We start from the raw sequence: 20,937 nt of genomic DNA on the forward strand, positions 1-20,937 counted from the left end.
ATGGCAAAGGGAGCCACCAGCAAGAGCAACCATTGCCTGAATTTGAGCCTTTTCATTCTGCTGAGCTATCTGGGGACCACACTGCCAGATGGTGAGTACTCAGTGTCTACAGGGAGGGGGTTGAGTGACAGAACATGGACCTGGTTTAAGTCAGGAAGCTCACACCTGGGCTACAGGGAAGCTGCTAGAATTCTCTTTCTTTCCTTCAGTGACTTGGCACCTTGGCTCTCCATAGTTCTACACCACCCGGCCTTCAGTGGTTTGAAGAAGGAAGTCATGAAAAAGTTATGGCAGGGATGGTGTGGGAGGAATTACATGGATGAATTGCACAGCCGGCAGAATCAAGCATCTGGTGATGCCCCCCACACCTGGTGTCTGCGGGGAGATTAAACCAGTCACCAGGCTGGATATACTGGGGACAATGCTAGAATGTCAGGCAGGCTATGCTCTGAAGACTTCCTTCTCCTTGGATTCCTCCTAAGCCCCATGCAGGGACCTCTTTGTCCTTGAACTTTCTTTCCCACCATCCTGTGGTACTTCTAGCAGGTCACAACAGGTTCTTTGAGGGACAAGGTAGCCACACCACCCACTTTCTCACTTTTACTCCCTACACCCCTGTTTTTTTCATTTCCTCCTTTCGCTTCAATGTTTTGTTTTCAGGCAAGGCTTCACACTACCACTCTCACTATAGAATCAGAAACAATCCCTTGTCTCTTGTGTTCTACCAAATGCTGGGATTACAGGTGTGTGCCACCAGGCTCAGCTTCAGTGTCTGTGTGACTCTTCAGCCACCAGCCTGCTCTGCTCCCTTCCCTGCCTTTCTAGCCTTCCTCACTTTCTTATCCACTGAGTGTCTTTTAGACCCTCATCTAGCAGATGGCAATCTCCTGCCCAAAGACCACTCATTAGGAGCTGAAACACCTTGTCCTCTGGAGGCCCCTGGCAATGATTCTGGATGGGGACCTATGGAAACCTCTGCCCTTGGTCCCAGGCCCCATGTAATCTACCTCCTGGCTAGATAGCATCAGATAATGGTGTTTATTAGGCAGGAGTGGCTTCTTTAGTTCTGTAAACGTCAGACACTAAGTTTTTATTCAATCTGGTGGGCCTCACTCTATTTCTAGTTCTGCATCAGCTACTCAGTTCTGCACTTGGTGTGACAGTGGCAGAAGGCAACAATCTGATGACTGAGCAGCAGATTTGTCCTCAAACCTAGATTAGGGTGTTTCCCATGGACCAGTATTGGTGCCCATCCCCCCAGAGTGTCCTCAAGAGTATTCTGATAACTGCGTCTTTCCCAGGCAGCACTGGGTTCTATGCTGCCTGTGAATCTGGGTCAGCTAGAAATAACAGAAGGAGGTCCTGGGTTTAAAGGCCTTTTGGTCTCCCCATGGCTGTCCAATGCATTCTTTGGATACCATAGAGCACAGAGGACTGTCCTTAAAGCCTAAAGTGCTTGCCAAGGGAGAGGTGGAGAACTGACCTCAGTCTTTTTTTCTAGGTGAGATAAGATGAGATAAGATTTACAACCATCTGGAGAACACCAGATGCTCTGTCAGTCAAGAGTCCTTGTCCCTTCATCCTAGGGAGCTCTCAACACATGAGTGACCTGTTGATTTTTCTGCATCAGTGTCTCAATTCTGGATACCTTGTCTGACTGTGATCTGTCCATCTAATACCCTAGTGGGAAATAGCTCATCTCATGATGCCTTCCTGAGGCCTGATGGTACTTCCAATAGCCCCCAAACCAAATGCCACTCTGTCCCAGAGCCCATTACCACCCTAGGATCCAGGCTGGCTTCTACCCAAGCAAGGTGATGCTCCAATTACAAACTGCCCAGGGCCATTTCCTAGGCTTAACTCCTCTTGCTGATAGATTGTTCCAGGCTATAGAACACTAGAAGGAGATCCAGTCTTGCTCTTCATGGGTGTATTATCTCAGAATGCCTTCAACCTACAAGAATAGAGAAGAACAGGTATAACTGAGACTCTGTGACCTACAAATACTTCAGTTTTGACATCATTGCTGTATTAGTTATTTTCTATAGCTACGATAAAACACCATAAAGAAGGAAGATGTTGTGGGCAGATAGCTTCAAAGGGACAAGAGTTCATCACCATCACAGCAGGGAGCACAGCAGCAGGCAGGCATGATGGCTGGGACAGCGATCTGAGAGCTCACATCATAAACCTCAAGCAAGATGCAGAGATGGAGAAATGGGAATTGCATAGGTTTTTGGGTTTCAGAGCCACATTCCCAATGATCCACTTCCTTAAGTAAGATTACACCTCCTTAATCTATCTAAACAGCTGCTACCAACTGGGTAGTCAAAGACCAGAGCCTATGCAGGAGAGTTTCCTTTATTTTTATTTATCTTTTAATGAATTATTTTATTAATTTACATTTCAAATGATACCCCCTTCCTGGTTACACCTCCACAAACCCCTCATTCCACCCTCCCTCTCTTCTCTCCCCTTTGCCTCTATGAGGGTTCTCCTCCACCCACTCATCCACTCCTGCCTCACTGCTTTAGAATGCCTCACTGCCCCCTGTGCTGGGGCATCAAGCCTCCTCAGGACCAGGGGCCTCCCTTCCCATTGATGATATAAGGCTATTCTCTGCTCCATGTGTATCTGGAGCCGTGGTTCCCTCCATGTATACTCTTTGGTTGATGGTTTAGGTCCTGGGAGTACTGGGTGGTCCAGTTAGTTGATATTGTTCTTCCTATGGGATTGCAACCCCCTTCATCTCCTTCAGTACTTCCCCTAGAACTTCCATTTGGGTCCCTGGGCTCAGTCTGATGGATGGCTGTGAGTATCTTCGTCTGTATTTTTCAAGTGCTGGTAGAACCTCTCAGGGAACAGCCATACCAGGCTCCTGACAGCAAGTACTTCTTGGCATCAGCAATAGTGTAGGGGTTTGGTGTTTGCAGATGAGATGGCACCCTAGGTAAGACAGTCTCTGATGGCCTTTCCTTCAGTCTCTGTTCCATTTTTTGTCCCTGTCTTTCCATTGTACAGGAACATTTCTGGGTTAAAAATTTTGTGATGTGTGGGTGGCTTCATCCCTCAACAGGGTCCAGTTTCAATCTACTGAAGGTGGTCTCTACATGTTGTATCTCCTCTTTGTTGGGTATTTTTGCTAATGTCATCCCCATTGGGTCCTGGGAGTCTCTCACTTCCCTGGAGTCTAGGACCAGTTCCTCATTACCCACTGCTACATGCTTCTATTCAATTTAATGATCCTTTGGACTTCTCTCCTGTCCCTTCCAAAGACCGATCTTGCTCCCTTTTTTCTCTCCTCCTCCTTTTTCCTCCCATGTCCCTTTCTCCCTCTATCTCCTGTGATTGTTTTGTTCCCTGTTCTATGTAGGATTGAAGCAACTACAGTTTGGTCTTCCTTATTCTTAAGCTCTGAGAGTTTTCTTTAAACTACCACTGTAAACATTCACAGTAGCATCGAGGGGTTGTTCCTGAGTGCCAGGATAATAGTGACGGGAGACAGAAAAAAAATCACAGCATTTGCTGTGGAGATGCGTGGTCTCTACTTATTGGGGCCTGATTGATCCTCTTAGGAAGTCAATCTGGGTATTTGAGGTGGTTCACTTTTAAATTGTTTGAGATATATTTTTATTTTATGTGCATAATATCTTAACTTCATTATGCACGTGTACCATGTGTGTGATTGGTGCCCCTGGAAACTACGACAGTGCATAGGAGCCCCTCTAAAATGGAGTTACAGGCATTTGAGAACTACCATGTGGTTGCTGGGAATAAATCTAGATCTTCTGCAACAGCAACAAGTGCCCCTAAGCCCTGTGCCATCTCTCTGGCCTCTGTTGTATAGTTTTACACGGTTGACACAGCAGCTTTCATCTGTAGTGGACTTTTTCATATGTAATGGACTTTATTCCTGGGGCTCCTTTTCTCCTCAAACTATACCTTTTGTGTTTTTCCTTTCTCAGCTTGCTACTTTTCATTATAGATCTGCATAAGAGTGATCACTAACACCCACATGACAGTCAATACCAAGATATCTTGAAATATCTTCTGTCAAAGCCATTAATCCTAAACTCTTCAATTTAGCCTTAGAAAGTTTTTTTTTTTTCTTTTCGGGGGAGGGGAGGGCGGAGCCCAAAAGCAAAGACATTCTTCCAAAAAAAAAATCACAAAGATATTTTCTAGGACACTTCTCTGAAACCAATTATATCAGGCTGTGCTAATCTATATTTCTCTAGGCACCACTGACTTCCATGGTCTTACTCCTATGACCCATTTCGCTTTGCTAAAAATGTTTAACGTCTTTGCTAATTCAAAGTTCAAAAGTTGACATTCTGCCCATAAGCAGGTTGGTCAGGCTTGTCACAGCAATACCCCACTTCCAGGTACCAAGTTTTATCTTGGTTAGTGTAGTGGTTTGAATATGCTTGGCCTAGGGAGTGGCTTGGCTATTAGGAGGTTTGGCCTTGTTGGAGCAAGTATGGCCTGGTTGGAGGAAGTGTATCACTGTGGGGGTGGGCTTTGAGACCTTTCTCCTAGCTGCCTTAGGGACAGTCTGCTCTTGGCTTCCTTTAGATGAAGATATAGAGCTCTCACCTCCTCCTGCACCATGCCTGCCTGGATGCTGCCGTATTCCCACCTTGATGATAATGGACTGAGCGTCTGAACCTGTAAACCAACCCCACTTAAATGTTGTACTTTATGAGAGTTGCCTTGGTCATGATGTCTGTTCACAGCAGCAAAACGATAACTATGTTATCAATTAACTAAGTTAGTCAATGTCCTAACTAAGACACAGTGACCATTTAATTGGGGCTTGCTTACCTTCTCAGAGGTTTGGTCTTTTTTTTTTTTTCCCCCCTCAGGGTTGGGTGCATAGAGCACACAGTCAGATATGGTAGCTGAGAGTTCTACATCCCTACCTGAGGGCCACAAGAGGACAGAGACTATGGGTTGCAAACTGGTTTTTCAAACTTCAGGGTAGCTCCAGTGACCGGCTTCCTCTGATTTGGGTACAATTACTCCAACAAAGCCACAGTACGAATTTCATTACACATCTTTTTTTTTTTTTTTAAAGATTTATTTATTTATTATATGTAAGTACACTGTAGCTGTCTTCAGACACTCCAGAAGAGGACGCCAGATCTCGTTACGGATGGTTGTTAGCCACCATGTGGTTGCTGGGATTTGAACTCTGGACCTTTGGAAGAGCAGTCGGGTGCTCTTACCCACTGAGCCATCTCACCAGCCCTCATTACATATCTTTTGACATGGATTTCTCTGAGTCTTTTTATACACATTTTACTATGAGTTCTAGAGGTTCTAGATTCTGTATTTCATGTAGCATGGACTAGCCTCTGACCAGATTCCTAAAACACATGGGCATTAGCTCCAGAGAATTCTGGTGGTTCGCTGATGACTAAAAGTCTTGTGCCCAAAGCATGAGGGGAATGCTGAGTTTACACTGTCAGCTTCACAACCATGAGAACCTGAGCTGATCCTTGGGCCTCCTATAAAAGTGATGGGCATGGTGCTGTGTGCTTTTATTCTTAGTACTAGCAGGGAAGAGGCAACTATGCATAACTTTATTGTCCCCTACAGACCTCCACAGGCCCTGCATGCACATGGTACACAGATAGAAGCACTGGCAAATACTGTGCAAATACAATAAAAATAAATAAGCTCTGAGTCACTGGCAAGCCTGCCGAGTCTTCTTGGCCAGTCCCAAGCATCGTAGAGACCTTGTCTAATCAGTATTATTGTGTAAGATGTTGTAAAAATGTTTTTCTTACCAAAATATGGAGATCAGTGTGTAATACTTCCTTCTAAGACATTTGCCGTCGTCATCATCATCATCATTTTTTATTAGTGCAAATATTTGAAGTCAGGAATGCTTTCTTTAAGTCACCTTCATTACTCACTGTTCCTCATTTAGCAAAGCAGTTTCCTTTAATTAAACTTCTAAGTGGGTTTTCTTACAGATCACGAATGCATATTTTATCCTAATCTACCTAAGTGGAAAATTTGTGACTTTAGTTCACAACCCCAAAGTTAGTCTTGGGTTTCAGAGTACTTATGGTCTCCTCCACCAAGTCTGCTGGTAAGGGTCTACTTAGTGAGACGGAATCCCAGCCACTCAAGGAGAAACTCAAGCCTTAGTGGGTTAGGACAGGCAAAGTAGAGTAGGGGTGAGGTAGGGAGAAAACAGGAGGCAGGGGCAGAGATAGGAAGGGAAGAGGAAGCTGGCTGAAGGGAACAGGAAAGGGGTCTCCAAACCTGCATCACTGTACTTCACAGCTAAAGTTTGGGGGAAGGAGAGAGGAGAGAGGAAAAAGGTTGTTTTTTTTTTTTTAACATCTCTTTCTCTTTTGCATTTTAAGTTCAATTACATTGTATACGTCTAATGATTTCCTTTAATAAAATAGTATTTAACCTTATGTACAAGTGCTCATACAAATACAGGGCACAGAATATGCAAATGCCTCATCAGGTCTTGCCTGTTTCCTTGTGCAGTCTGCATAACAGGAGAGCTCTAGGATACTGTGTCCTCTTTGGCTATTAGTGAAAGTCTGGGAAACCAGGAGCCATAAGTGTGCTGGGTAAAAGAACCTAAGGAAGGGGAGAAAGATGGGCCTTCAAGCAGGTCATGGACAGGTAGAGCTCTCACCCTGAGAATGGATTAGGTGAGTGGTTTAGCATCGGAGAAGCTGAGATCTGATGCCCAGCAGTGTTGTGTGAAGGGTACAGTGGGAGCAGGGATGAATGCTGAGCTCACAGCTGGCAGCTCCCTTTCCATGCCCAGCTGCAGGCTTACTCCAGGATCTTTCCTGAACACCAGGCTCCATGTTGAATGTACCATGTGTTCTAGGATGCCTCCTTACCTTCTATGTGTTCAGCTAGGTTTTCATCCCCAGGAACATGGTTGCTATTGGGCATATTTTATACTTCAGTACTTGATATTAGTCACTCAAAGTACTTATAAGATAAATCTCCCTGGTGACATATGTGCATCTGAGCAGTCCTACTGCTCAGTCCTAAGACAGTTAAAGATGGCACAGAATTAAGGATCTGGAAACTGGTGGAGCGCTTGATTAGAGGCTTCTCTTCCTGACCCATTTCCTGTCAGATGGATTCTGAGTACTAGAAACCCATGACTCCTCTGGACCCTTGCTCCCACTTTGGACCTCACCTGCATGTATCTATCATAGGTACAGACTCTCTAAGTTGTGAATTAACTTTCAACTATCGTACTCTACATGGACAGTGCTCAGTGAATGGAAAGACTCTCCATGATTTTGGTGATAAAACACATGAGGGAAATGCTACTAAGATGTGTGCTGATTTGACCCAAAACCTGACAGAGATTTCAGAAGTGATGAGGGACCTGCAATCAGGTAAGTATGAGACAGAAGGCAAAGGTAGACATGATAAATGAAAGAGAGGAAGAGCAGAGCACATGAAGGAAGAGGGTTGCTGAATTATTTGCATAAAAGAGCTGAATATTTTTCCCTACCTAGAACTAAATGGTATGGATTGTGTAAGCAATGGCAAGCCAAGGGGAAGGATTACAGATCCTAAGTGTGCAGAGAAAGCCTGGACCATTGGGGGAGTGATGGTTCTATAAAGGTTAGAAGATGATGTTGTGTGTCATTTGTAGGTAAAGATGCCTTGAATGTCACCACAAAAGCTCAGTATAATCAAGGAGAATTCATTGATGGATTCTGGGCCATCAACACTGAAGAACAGCATAGCATCTACTTTTATCCACTTAATATGACCTGGAGAGAGAGTCATTCTGATAACAGCAGTGCCATGGAGCAGTGGAAGAACAAGAACCTAGAAAAAGCTATCAGAAATGTCCTCATGGTAGATTTCAGTAGCTGCCTCAAAAAATTGTTGCCACGCTTTAGAGAAATGCCAAGTAAGTAGTTAGGTAGATTGTCACAAGGAACAACCACAGGGTGGAAAAGACATGGCAGTTCTCTTGAAAATTTTGATGACTTCCTCATTTGGATGAGAGCATGTGTGCATAATGGAAATCTGATAGACTGGGTGAGTGATTCATTGGTGGTCTTCCTGTCTGCAGAGCCAGTGATGACCCAGTCTTTCTCATTCCCTGTTAACCAGTGGCCTAGGCTCTACATGGCCTGCTAATGAGCCCCAAGTCTGTGTGCATCACTGTAAACTTCCAGCCTTTTCTTCTCAGTTATAGCTGCTCTTCCACCAACTCCAAGATCAATTCTGAAGACCTCATTATCTTTCTCTGGCACAATTGAACAACACCAATAATGCCAGCTTCCATTAAGTTCTAACCACAGTAAAATATGGCACAGTTCGTTATAGTTCATTAGACATGTGCTTTCTTCGGGAGTCAAATAAACTGTGTAAGGATGTCTTACACACACATCCTATTCATCTTTCTCTGTAGGGTCTGGGAAAAAGGTTATCCACATGAGTTCCTTGGGATGCACAGGGAGAAAGAGTTGATGATGGAGGTATGTTGTTTTAGCTATATCCTTATTTTATTCTGATTTTTTTTTAAAGAATCAACAATAAAGGTGCCGGATACCATCCAGTGTACAAATGCCACTCAGATTCATCCTACAGTGAATAACCCCCAACATAATTCTGACACCCATGGTCTGTGTGTCACCTGGATCGTGATTATATGCATAGGAGGATTAATGTTATTCATGATATTCGCTTGGTGTATGCTGAAGAAAAAAAAAGGTAAGGGACAGATTGGGCTCTCATCTTTTTCTTTGTCATACTAGTTGGGTAAGGACGTATTATATGGGTCCCAAAAGTCTCAAAGCCTGTCCATCACAGTGGCTGTTGTCCACTAAAATGATACCTCTGCTTAGTACTGAGCCTCAACTCCACAGTAATGTTGGAGATGAATGTCATCAGGCATAGGAGGTATGCAGAGTCCACACACCTCTGTGGTCAGAGGAAGGATGAAACAGGAAATTTCTCAGGAGAGGACAGAGAACCCAAGGACCAAGGATCCAAATAAGATACAAGAAAAGCTGAAATGAGGTGATCCCTCCTCAGGTCCAACAAACCTTCCCTTAGGCTGTGATGAAAGTCTGTTTGCTTTTTGCCAATGGCATGATCCAGTGCAAAATTTCTTATACCTAGGGCCAAGTCTGTACATTAGTAGCTAATGGCTTAGGACAGCCCTTATGACAAACTGATCAGAATGAGCAGACTATTCAAGGAGTTGTCATTGTGGGACAGTCCTGTAATCCCAGCACTCAGGAGGCTGATGCAGAAGGATCACCAAGTTCAAGGTCAGCCTGGGTGGCATAGTCATATATTGTCAAAAGATCAAAGAAAACAACAAAATCTATTCATTTAACTTGATCACTCTGCTTAGCCACAATTCAGTGCATGTGGAACTATGATTCCAATGTCTCTGTTCTCTGAAGTTGAAGTCACCTGTGTCTATGCAGGTAAAGTGAGCCGTGAGCCCACTGCTGTCATTGTTAGTCTAGAGTAGAAATACAGACTTGTGATGAAGATTGACAATGTATTAACTATTTTAGTATGTTCTAAAATTTTTCCTTATAAGTATAGGTTGATACATCTAATGTCAGGCAACATATCAGATATTTAAATCAATATTATTATTTTTGAGTAACATGCTGCATAAAAATTTCTAACTCTTATAAGACCTACAATTCTCATTTGTGAAAAGGTGAGACAGATGGATTGCCACAAGAATTCAAGCATGAAGTGGAGTATATTCTAAGCTAAAGACCATCTTGGGGAATAAAGTGAAGCTTTTCCCACAAGGAACCAAGACAGGAAAGTAAAAAGGCCACCAAAGATAGAAACACTGCTATATTTTGCTAGACTTTCATATTTGCTGATTTTTCAAGTTTTCTGTGTTTTATTTTTATTCACAATCATTGTTTCAGTACACTCACAACTTCAAAAACACCTGAACTATTATCATACCACAGCTTATAGTAGCAGAAAGATCTAGAAGGGAAAATGAAAGAGAAAAGAATTGAGCAGCCGAGTTGCATGGTCTGTGATGAGGGGGAGTGTCTGAGAAAAGAAGAGTGGGGTGCTGCAGGTGATGCCCAAGAGTACATAGTAATCCACACCCCTTTTTTCATAGGTGCTCCCTGCTGCTCCTCTTCCTCCGCAGTCCTCATTACCAGCTATAATCAGGTGACTCTTCAACACATTCCTGTGGCTTCTCCAGCAGAGGAAACGTATTTCTGATGACTTCTCAGAAATCTGTGCTGTTGTCTTCGGATTAGACTGTTATGAAGCCATGAGAGTGGGGGCTGTTAGAACCTCACACACCAGTGCATCAGAGTGCACTAGACTGTTGCTTTAGGGACTTTCTCTTGCTCTGTTCCTTTTCTTTCTCACTCTTACATGTTAGCATTGTGTAGATCAAGCTGGGAATGGCTCTAAATTACTCCTCATTGTACAAAACAAGAACTTGCCCTGGGTGACTCTGTTTTACAAGCAGCCATTGGCTACCTTCTGAGGGCAATGCAGATGTTGGGTGACATGGCACCTCATTTTCCACACAGACACACACCAGCCCAGGACCATCCATGATGGAAAGGCTGGTAATTACATTAATCCCCAATGTAAAGATGTGTCACCTACACTCTTATGAAAATAAGTTGAACACAATGAGCACATGAATATATCAAACCATATCAGTTACCAGCTCTGAGGATTTATCTCACCCTCACCTGGACCACTGAAGTGGTCACCTAACCCTGAAGTGCTCATAGCCTCCACAAACTTGCCATCTGTCCTTTTGTGTGTCAAGGAACCTGCAGCAGAGAACTCCTGGCCATCTTAAGGCTTCAGCTCCATCCATACTGCTTGAATCACTGTCTGTCAGTTGCTCTGCTGCTCCATGCTGATGTGGGTGTACATCTCACCTGCTGGATCCTGGTGTCCTCCACCTTACCTCTGCAGTTCACTCAGTCTGAGGACTAGTGCAGCCGTGCAACTTTCCCCTAGCTTCCTTAACAGCTCCTCTAACCACCTGCATTGAGTCTGTGTGACTAGAATCCCTCTATCTTTGCCTCCAGTTTGGTCTCTGTGAACTCTACTGACAACTCATTCACTCTTTAAAGTCATTCTATGATCTAAGTACATATGATAACTGTGTGGTGTACAATGTGTGATCTGAGAGTTTATATAGTTTCTAAGACTGGAGTAAAAGGGCAAGGAGTTGGCCAGTTTTCAAAGGTAATTAGGAATATATGGCAAGGACAGCCAGTGATTTGGATGGAGCTGGTAAATGAAGACACAATTTAATGTGAGCACCTGTTTTCCTGGCATAGCTCACTCAGGATTTCACTCACAATATTATAACCGTCTAGTGAGTTAACTGTCCACTTGAAAAAAATCAGAAATCCACAATGTTTTTAAACAAATGAAACGTTGAAAGAAATTCATCATCCCTACCAGAACCTGGTCAACACAGACTAAGCTTGCTCCACTCGTCCAGTGGCTGTCTCGCACCACAGTGTAACCTCACACTGTTCAGGGTGATAGCTGAATGGTGCATTAAGAATAGGGGAGCCTTCCATCCATCCTCTCAGGAGCGGTGGGTTAGCAAAAATAAATAACAAAGCAGAAAAAGAAGTGAGCAAACCTCAGATCACACATCTATGATTATTAGTGCATACGATGAGTATATTGCTATACTACAGTACGAATTTATACTCTTAGAAAACTAAGAGAAATGTTAACGTCCATAAGAAAGAGGAATAACAGACTAAGGAAATGCTAAATCCTCACAAGGTGCTGCCTCTATGGATACACAGAACCATAGAGCCCAAATATGAACATGTGACAGTGACAGTCCTAGACTAGTCAGCACTGCCATGCCAGGAACTACCGGGGACGTGGCATAGGCATAGAAATGTCACATTCAGCGACTGAATATTATATATACACTTTAGTAAGGAGCAAGGGACAAAGAGACATCTCAGTCACATAGTGCTTGTCCCTTACAAGCATGAGGACCTGAGTGTCCTCTTCAGAACCCATGCACACTGTGGTGGCACATGCTTGTCATCCCAGTGCAGGGGACAGCAGGAGAGAAGTGCATCTCTGAGGCTTCCTCCTCAGCCTGCATAGCTGAATTGGTGACTTCCAGTACGGACTGACTCAAAACACAGTGTACAGGGCATCCTGAGGAGAGACATCCAAAAGTAATGTGTAGTCTACATACGTATGAATATATGAACGAGCATGCACACTTGTGTATATACACACACAATAAAGATAGACACTGTGGACCCAAACACACTTAGTGACTTCTCCAGAGGCAATCTTCCTGAGAGGGAATGAGTGTTTTTAATACTAGTTATGCAATATTGCCTGGCCTTCTTTTCTGGGCCATTTTTATGTTCGTATTTGAATAGGTAAGAGGGAAACAGCTCACGTCTTCTTAGCTAATAGTTTTCATACAACTCCTATTCAACTACTCGCCTTTAGTTCCAGGATGGGGAAGGATTCACCTTCTAATTGTGTGAGGCATCATAAGGAACTGAGTGAGACTCCAAGCAGTAATTATGGTTGATAAAAGAGAATATTTTGATTTTATTTTAAAGGGAGGGACCCTTTGAGTGTGTATTGCTGTCCTGAAAGATGGGCAGATCATGTCATGGAAAAATGATGCAGATGCATCCTTTTGGAATGGCTCTACTGCTGAGAATGGAATATTGAGAGCGCTGTCTGGACTGCTGAGTTCTCATAGTGTCATAAGACCGTAAAACTTAAGAAGGGATCGACCTAAATTTTGCAGAGGGGAAGGGTGGTTGTTGCATGAGGTTGAGGGTCAGCCTCTGACATCACTCAGAGGTCAAGTGGTCCTCAGTGCTGACAGATAGGTGTTGGTGTCGATGGTAGAGATGGATATCCCTGCCACAATGCTATCTCTATCTCAGTGGCTTCTAATCTAAAGGATATAAATCCCACTGAAAGATTAAGTGATACCAGCTAAAGACACCGCAGAATAAAACACGGAATATATTTTAAGCAGGAATAAAGAATTGTAATCCTCAGTGATTAAAGGGGAAACCATCCTTTGGAAGTTTCAGGACAGGCAAGAGGTATGACAATAGTAATTGAGGATGAGAAGAAATTCCAGAGGGCTTCATAACCTGACATAAGGACCTCAGATTAAATCCTGTTGTAATTTTGGCTTCTTGTTTTCCTGGAAGGTATAAAACCTGAACACAGCAAACCTTCCCATGTTTTGTGTTTCACAAGTGGGTTTAGATGTACAACCTTATCAAGTATTACAGTGTCATTGGTTAATGTGCCTTTTCATACCCAGCTTCAATAACCTGGAGACATTGCTCATATAATGCTGATATTTCCTTTTTTCTTCACAAATTTAAACTGTGCAATGTTAGATTTGCTTGCATCTCATGAATTAAAGGAAATTTTAACTAAGCTTGCATATTCTCTTGCTTCCTTATCAGCCAACTTTAGTTAAATGCTTGGGGGGTGAGGGGGTGGGATATTATTATGTAAACATTCCCACATAGCATCTATCTGAAGGTGGAAAACAGATACATCAAATCAAATACTGAGGGTACAGCTGTGCCTGGCCACAAACCAATACTTACACACACACACACACACACACACACACACACTCAAAACATTTCATATGTGAACAAGAGTTTACAGAAAGTCCTCAACCTAAAAAGTTACTCACTAAGTAGATCTTCAAAGATGGGAGAAGCTGGAATGCCATAGGTCCCAAGATATATTGTCTTGGGCTGACTTTAGCCCGCTTAGCATCCACTTATTGCCTTCCTTCTTATGTGACCTAACATTCTTGTGTCTATTAGATACATCCTTAGACTTTATGAACAGACCTTCGAGATTTCCCTAACCCAGTAGCTAAGAATTTTATCAGATAACATTTGAGGCCCACAGTTGGAGTTTCCCAGCCTGTCTGTAACCCATCAGCCTGATGTAACCACCTATGTACTTCAAAGATAATTCATTCATGACTTCCTTGTGTCTTTCTATTAAAAGTTCATAAACTTGCTGCCAGGTAAAATTGTGGGTCACCTAAATCTGTGGTCTTGATAGATTGGCCATAGCCTTTCAAGTTTGTCTCCAGAAAAAAAGTATCTTTTACCCATTTGAGGAATGGTTTTCCCTTTTTACACATGGAAGCATCTCTCAGCACTGTAAGAGGAAACATGAAGACCACATACCATGATTAGTTTTCATCAAAGTGCACCCTGAGTAGGGACAAGGTGAAAAGTGGGAGACTCAGCATAGAGCTCATGTAGAACCTTGGAAAGGAGAGAGTGAAGTCAAGGAATGAAGTGAAGCCTCTTAGAGTGACTTGGGTTAGAGAAGAAAGCCTTTTTTAGTATTGGCAGGAGATATTTCAGGGAGGAAGGACAGCTTCTAATTGTTCCCTAAATACCTCTACAATGTTCCACAGCAAGGGTGAGGGAAAGCCCACATCTAGGCAGCAGAAGGAGTGTATGAGTGTAACCTGCAGGCTGAGACTGAGAGGGGAGGGAGAAAGTATAAAGGGAGGTCCAAGGGTGGGAGGATGGAAAGAAGTGTCAAGCAGAGGGAGGCTGGTGGCAAAGAAGCCAGAGTTTGAGCAGGCCTTAGTGGGAGGATCTGCAGTGTTACACAAGGCAGTTCTCTCACACCTGAGGATCCTTTCACACAGCTAGGAAGGCTTAGTCGTAAGGATTAGAGAATCCTTTCCTGAATCGTGATCAGAGAGGTGTGATTGCAGGTACAGATGGTATGCCAACATGAAGACAGTGCTCTCAGTTTGAGAATGGATACTAAAGAAAAACTGTGTTTCAAAGAAAATAAGTGTCTTCTGTCGGATAGTCTGAACATCAAATCTAGCCTGTTTTTGAGAATATAGCCTGTGGTGAGTTAGAAGGCACTATGGTCAACAGACAGAGCTGGCCCCACCCAAGAAGTAACACTGAGACTGAAAGTACCCACTGAGATGCCAGTGCTCATGAACCATGCCTCCTTTCTGGGCATCCTAAGAGAAGGACCCTCCTGGACAATGGCACAGAAACTTAGCTTCTCTGCAGAGATTAACTGAGCCTATGGATTGGCAGATTGACATCAAACATGTACTCTGGAAACCTGCAACCTAAAATGGACTACAAGTCAGCTCTGAGGCTGTGCTGGTGAGTTTTATGTCAATTGCTCACAAGCTGGACTTGTTAGAATGGAGGGAATTTCTACTAAAAAAAATGCTTTTATAATATTGAGTTGAAGGCAATCCTATAAGGCACTGACTTATTTAATAATAGATGTGGAAGGGCCCAGCTATTGTTGATCAGACCCCCACTGGAATGGTGGTCCTGAGGTCTGTAAGAAAGCAGACTGAGTTAGCAAAGGGGAGCAAGGGAGTAAGCAGCACCCTTCTCCCTCCCCCTTCTCCTGCACCCTGGACTCAGTTTCAGTTTCTGCTTGAGGTCCTGTCCTGACTTCCTTCAGTGATAGACTGTAATGTAGAATTCTAAGCCAAATAAACCTTTGCATTCCCAACGTGCTTTGGTCATGGTGTTTCATCACAGCAGCAGTAACTCCAACTAGAACAGAAATTAGTACAGGGTTATTGGGCATTGCTGCCACAGACCTGATGACACACTGTGGGGAAGAATTGGGGAACAGTTTTGAAACTTTAAGCCAAAAAAGTCACTGAGTATTGAGAGCTCAGTGAGCTGCTGTTCTGTAACAGCTTGGAAGAGAAGCTACTGAGCACATCTCAGATGATGGAGGCCTGGCTTGTGAAGTTTCTGAGGGAAGCAAAAACTCTACTAAATCATTTGGGCAAAGAATCTGTGGTATCTGACCACCTGGAGCCGAAGAATCAGAAAAGTAGAGCAAACTTTTGCTTTGCTTGGACAGTGAGTGCTGTCCCTGGGGCTGAAGCATCAGCGGTGAGTAAGAAGAGACCAAGATCACTGAGGGAAATATTCTATGAAGGGTTTCCTGAGAGTCAGCACACAGAAGCTGTGCTCTAAACAGGGCCTAGGTGCCAGCTGAAACTGGTATTGTGTCATAGTCTCCCAAGTGGTGTGGTTTGAGGCACGGAGGGGTCACAAAGAGCAACTGAAGCTCAGCACTGTGAAAGGAAAGGAGAGGGCAGTAGTGAGGGTGCAGCATCAGGAGCTGTCAATTCCCCAACATTGAAGGAATCAAGAAGGGAAGCTGAGGTTCCATGAAAGAGCCCTAGAGAGGCTGTAGATGGGAGTGCAGCCCGGTTTCAGCAAGAGATAACAGTGGTTTGAAGATGCCAGTACAATGGGAGAACCAGCAAGAACTGCTTCAGCAATGTGGGGAAGGCAGCTGGAGCCTAGAAGACAAGCTATATGCTATGTGAGGTCATATGTGGAGACCCAGCACATTGCGTTGATGTAGAAGATTGTGAGTGGATCACAGACATTAAATACTGAAATGCGTACAGGTGGAAGTGGGTTTTGCTTTGTTTGTATTTCAATGGTGCTCAAGTTGTGCCCTGGTGAAATAAAAAGATATTGAACTAAATTTTGGAAATTAAAGATGCCCACAGTTAGAGACTTTTGATCTTTAAAAGATAATTTTCATTTTTAAAAAGTCTAGACTTCCAATGCTTTTCTCTACACAAAGGATAAATGGGCTGAGAAAGAAATTAGGGAAACAACACCCTTCACAATAGTCACAAATAATATAAAATACCTTGGTGTGACTCTAACTAAGGAAGTGAAAGATCTGTATGATAAGAACTTCAGACAGAAGTTACACAGCTTCTGGGATAGACACCATTTCGGGCTCCAGACATCCGGGCACCTCCCCCACCAGAGGAGATGTGTCCACCCCACCCGAGAAGGCTCTGCCAGAGCACCTAAGGGATCCATCTTGTGTCCCGGATCCGTCTGAGACTAGTCTGTGCAGGTGAGTGCGGACTGCAGAAGTCACACAGCTTCTGGGACAGACAGAAGCAACACAGCTTCTGGGACAGGCCCTGTTTCAGGCCTTCAACTTCATCCAGGAGCCAGGTCCGAATGCCAAATATCTGTGCACCTTCCCTGCAAGAGGAGAGCTTGCCTGCACAAAGTACTCTGACCACTGAAACTCAGGAGAGATCTAGGCTACCAGGTCTCTTGATAGAGGCTAACAGAATCACAGTAGGAACAAACTCCAACCAGAGACAACTATAATAACTAACTCCAGAGATTACCAGATGGCGAAAGCCAAATGTAAGAATCTTACTAACAGAAACCAAGACCACTCACCATCATCAGAACCCAGAGCTCCCACCTCAGCCAGTCCTGGAGACCCCAAAACACCTGAAAAACAAGACTCAGATTTAAAATCATATCTCATGATGCTGGTGGAGGACATCAAAAAGGACTTTATTAACTCACTTAAAGAAATACAGGAGAACACTGTTAAAGAGGTAGAAGTCCCTAAAGAAATACAGGAAAACACAACCAAACAGGTGATGGAATTGAACAAAACCATACAAGACCTAAAAACGGAAGTAGAAACAATAAATAAAGCCCAAAGTGAGACAACGCTGGAGATAGAAACCCTAGGAAAGAAATCTAGGATGTGAGCATCCGCACCAGAATACAAGAGATGGAAGAGAGAATCTCAGGTGCAGAAGATTCCATAAAGAACATGGGCACAACAATCAAAGAAAATGCAAAATACAAAATGCAAAAAGATCCTAACTCAAAACATCTAGGAAATCCAGGCACAATGAGAAGACCAAACCTACAGATAATAGGAGTAGATGAGAATGAAGATTTCCGACTTAAAGGGCTAGCAAATATCTTCAACAAAATTATAGAAGAAATCTTCCCAAACCTAAAGAAAGAGATGCCCATGAACATACAAGAAGCCTACAGAACTCCAAATAGACTGAAACGAAAAGAAATTCCTCCAGACACATAATAATCAGAACAACAAATGTAATAAATAAAGACAGAATTACACCAGATTTCTCACCAGAGACTATGAAAGCCAGAAGATCCTGGACAGATGTTATATAGACCCTAAGAAAACACAAATGCCAGCCCAGGCTACTATACCCAGCCAAACCCTCAATTACCATAGATGGAGAAACCAAAGTATTCCATGATAAAACCAAATTCACACAATATCTTTCCATGAATCCAGCCCTTCAAAGGATAATAAAGGGAAAACACCAACACAAGGACAGAAACTACACCCTAGAAAAAGCAAGAAAGTAATACCTTCAAAAAACCTAATAGAAGACAGCCACAAGAACAGAATCCCAACTTTAACAACAAAAATAACAGGAAGCAACAATTACTTTTCTTTAATTTCTCTTAACCTCAATGGACTCAATTCCCCAATAAAAAGTCATAGACTAATAGACTGGCTACACAAACAGGACACATCATTTTGTTGCTTAGAGTAAACCCACCTCAGGGAAAAGGACAGACACTACCTCAGAGTGAAAGGCTGGAAAACAATTTTCCAAACAAATGGTCTGAAGAAACAAACTGGAGTATCCATTCCAATATCAAATAAAATTGACTTCCAACTCAAAGTTATCAAAAAAGACAAGGGGCACTTCATACCCATCAAAGGTAAAATCTACCAAGATGAACTCATGGTTCTGAATATCTATGCTCCAAATGCAAGGGCAGTCACATTCATTAAGGAAACTTTAGTACAGCTCAAAGCACACATTGAAACTCACACAATAATAGTGGGAGACTTCAACACCCCACTCTCACCAATGGACGGACCCTGGAAACAGAAATGGAACAGAGGAGAAAAGCACCGGGGCAGCTGGGGCGCAGGGTCGGCTGACACTCGCCAGCTACCCACAACACCCGCCACAGGATCTTAAGACTTCTGGTGAGTGGAGCACAGCTTCTGCTCCAATCCAAGTGCTCGGGACCTGAGACTGCATTAGTTAGGGAAGCAGAAACCGGCCTGAGTAGGGCCACAGGCCTCATCCGGCCGGATCAGCGCCAGGGTAGCAGGAGAGCAGGGTTGCCTGACACCCGCCAGCTACCCACGACCCCCGCCGCAGGATTTTGGGACTGCTGGTGAGTGGAACACAGCTTCTGCTCCAGTCCAATCACACGGGACCTGAGACTGCTCTGGTTGGGGAGAGAGAAATCCGGCCTACATAGGGACACAACCCTCTTCTGGTCAGAAAAGCACCAGGGCAGCTGGGGCGCAGGGTCGGCTGACACTCGCCAGCTACCCACAACACCCGCCACAGGATCTTAAGACTTCTGGTGAGTGGAGCACAGCTTCTGCTCCAATCCAATTGCGCGGGACCTGAGACTGCATTAGTTAGGGAAGCAGAAACCGGCCTGAGTAGGGCCACAGGCCTCATCCGGCCGGATCAGCGCCGGGGTAGCGGGAGAGCAGGGTTGCCTGACACCCGCCAGCTACCCACGACCCCCGCCGCAGGATTTTGGGACTGCTGGTGAGTGGAACACAGCTTCTGCTCCAATCTTTAAACAGTGACAACGATAACAACTAACCCCAGAGATTACCAGATGGCGAAAGGTAAACGTAATAATCTTACTAACAGAAACCAAGACCACTCACCATCATCAGAACCCAGCACCCCCACTTCGCCCAGTCCAGGGCACCCCAACACACCGGAAAAGCTAGACACGGATTTAAAAGCATATCTCCTGATGATGATAGAGGACTTCAAGAAGGACTTTAATAACACACTTAAAGAAATGCAGGAGAACACTGCTAAACAGGCAGAAGACAATAAAGAGGAAGCACAAAAATCCCTTAAAGAATTGCAGGAGAACACTGCTAAAGAGTTACAAATCCTTAAAGAAAAACAGGATAACATAATCAAACAGGTAGAAGTCCTTACAGAAAAACAGGAAAACACATCCAAACAGATGATGGAATTGAACAAAACCATACTAGACCTAAAAAGGGAAGTAGACACAATAAAGAAAACCCAAAATGAGGCAACACTGGAGATAGAAACCCTAGGAAAGAAATCTGGAACCATAGATACGAGCATCAGCAACAGAATACAAGAGATGGAAGAGAGAATCTCAGGTGCAGAAGATTTCATAGAGAACATCGGCACAACAATCAAGGAAAATGTAAAATGCAAAAAGATCCTAACTCAAAACATCCAAGAAATCCAGGACACAATGAGAAGACCAAACCTACAGATAATAGGAGTGGATGAGAATGAAGGTTTTCAACTCAAAGGACCAGCAAACATCTTCAACAAAATTATAGAAGAAAACTTCCCAAATCTAAAGAAAGAGATGCCCATGAACATACAAGAAGCCTACAGAACTCCAAATAGACTGGACCAGAAAAGAAATACCTCCCGACACATAATAATCAGAACAACAAATGCTCTAAATAAAGATAGAATACTAAAAGCAGTAAGAGAAAAAGGCCAAGTAACATATAAAGGCAAGCCTATCAGAATTACACCAGATTTTTCACCAGAGACTATGAAAGCCAGAAGATCCTGGACGGATGTTATACAGACACTAAAAGAACACAAATTCCAGCCCAGGCTACTATACCCAGCCAAACTCTCAATTAACATAGATGGAGAAACCAAAGTATTCCACGACAAAACCAAATTCACACATTATCTCTCCACGAATCCAGACCTTCAAAGGATAATAACAGAAAAAAACCAATACAAGGACAGGAACCACGCCCTAGAAACAACAAGAAGGTAATCCCTCAACAAACCTAAAAGAAGACAGCCACAAGAACAGAATGCCAACTTTAACAACAAAAATAACAGGAAACAACAATTACTTTTCCTTAATATCTCTTAATATCAATGGACTCAACTCCCCGATAAAAAGACATAGACTAACAAACTGGCTACACAAACAAGACCCAACATTTTGCTGCTTACAGGAAACTCATCTCAGAGAAAAGGATAGA

General features: G+C 43.5%; 1 protein-coding gene across 1 annotated transcript in view; it reads left to right on the plus strand.

Annotated features, from left to right (window-relative positions):
* The window catches only part of LOC110288985 (histocompatibility antigen 60b-like), a 33,063-nt gene continuing 12,126 nt past the window's right edge, over positions 1-20,937 (plus strand). Inside the window, exons 1-6 of the mRNA XM_085843319.1 lie at positions 1-91; positions 7,209-7,394; positions 7,658-7,921; positions 8,545-8,730; positions 10,130-10,226; positions 15,749-15,950. Coding sequence (XP_085699445.1) covers positions 1-91; positions 7,209-7,394; positions 7,658-7,921; positions 8,545-8,730; positions 10,130-10,226; positions 15,749-15,950 — 1,026 coding nt within the window. The remainder of the gene's footprint in view (positions 92-7,208; positions 7,395-7,657; positions 7,922-8,544; positions 8,731-10,129; positions 10,227-15,748; positions 15,951-20,937) is intronic.

The sequence above is a fragment of the Mus caroli genome, unplaced genomic scaffold (genome assembly GCF_978045245.1).
Source record: "Mus caroli unplaced genomic scaffold, Mus_caroli_1 scaffold_9, whole genome shotgun sequence".
Taxonomy (NCBI): Eukaryota; Metazoa; Chordata; class Mammalia; order Rodentia; family Muridae; genus Mus; species Mus caroli.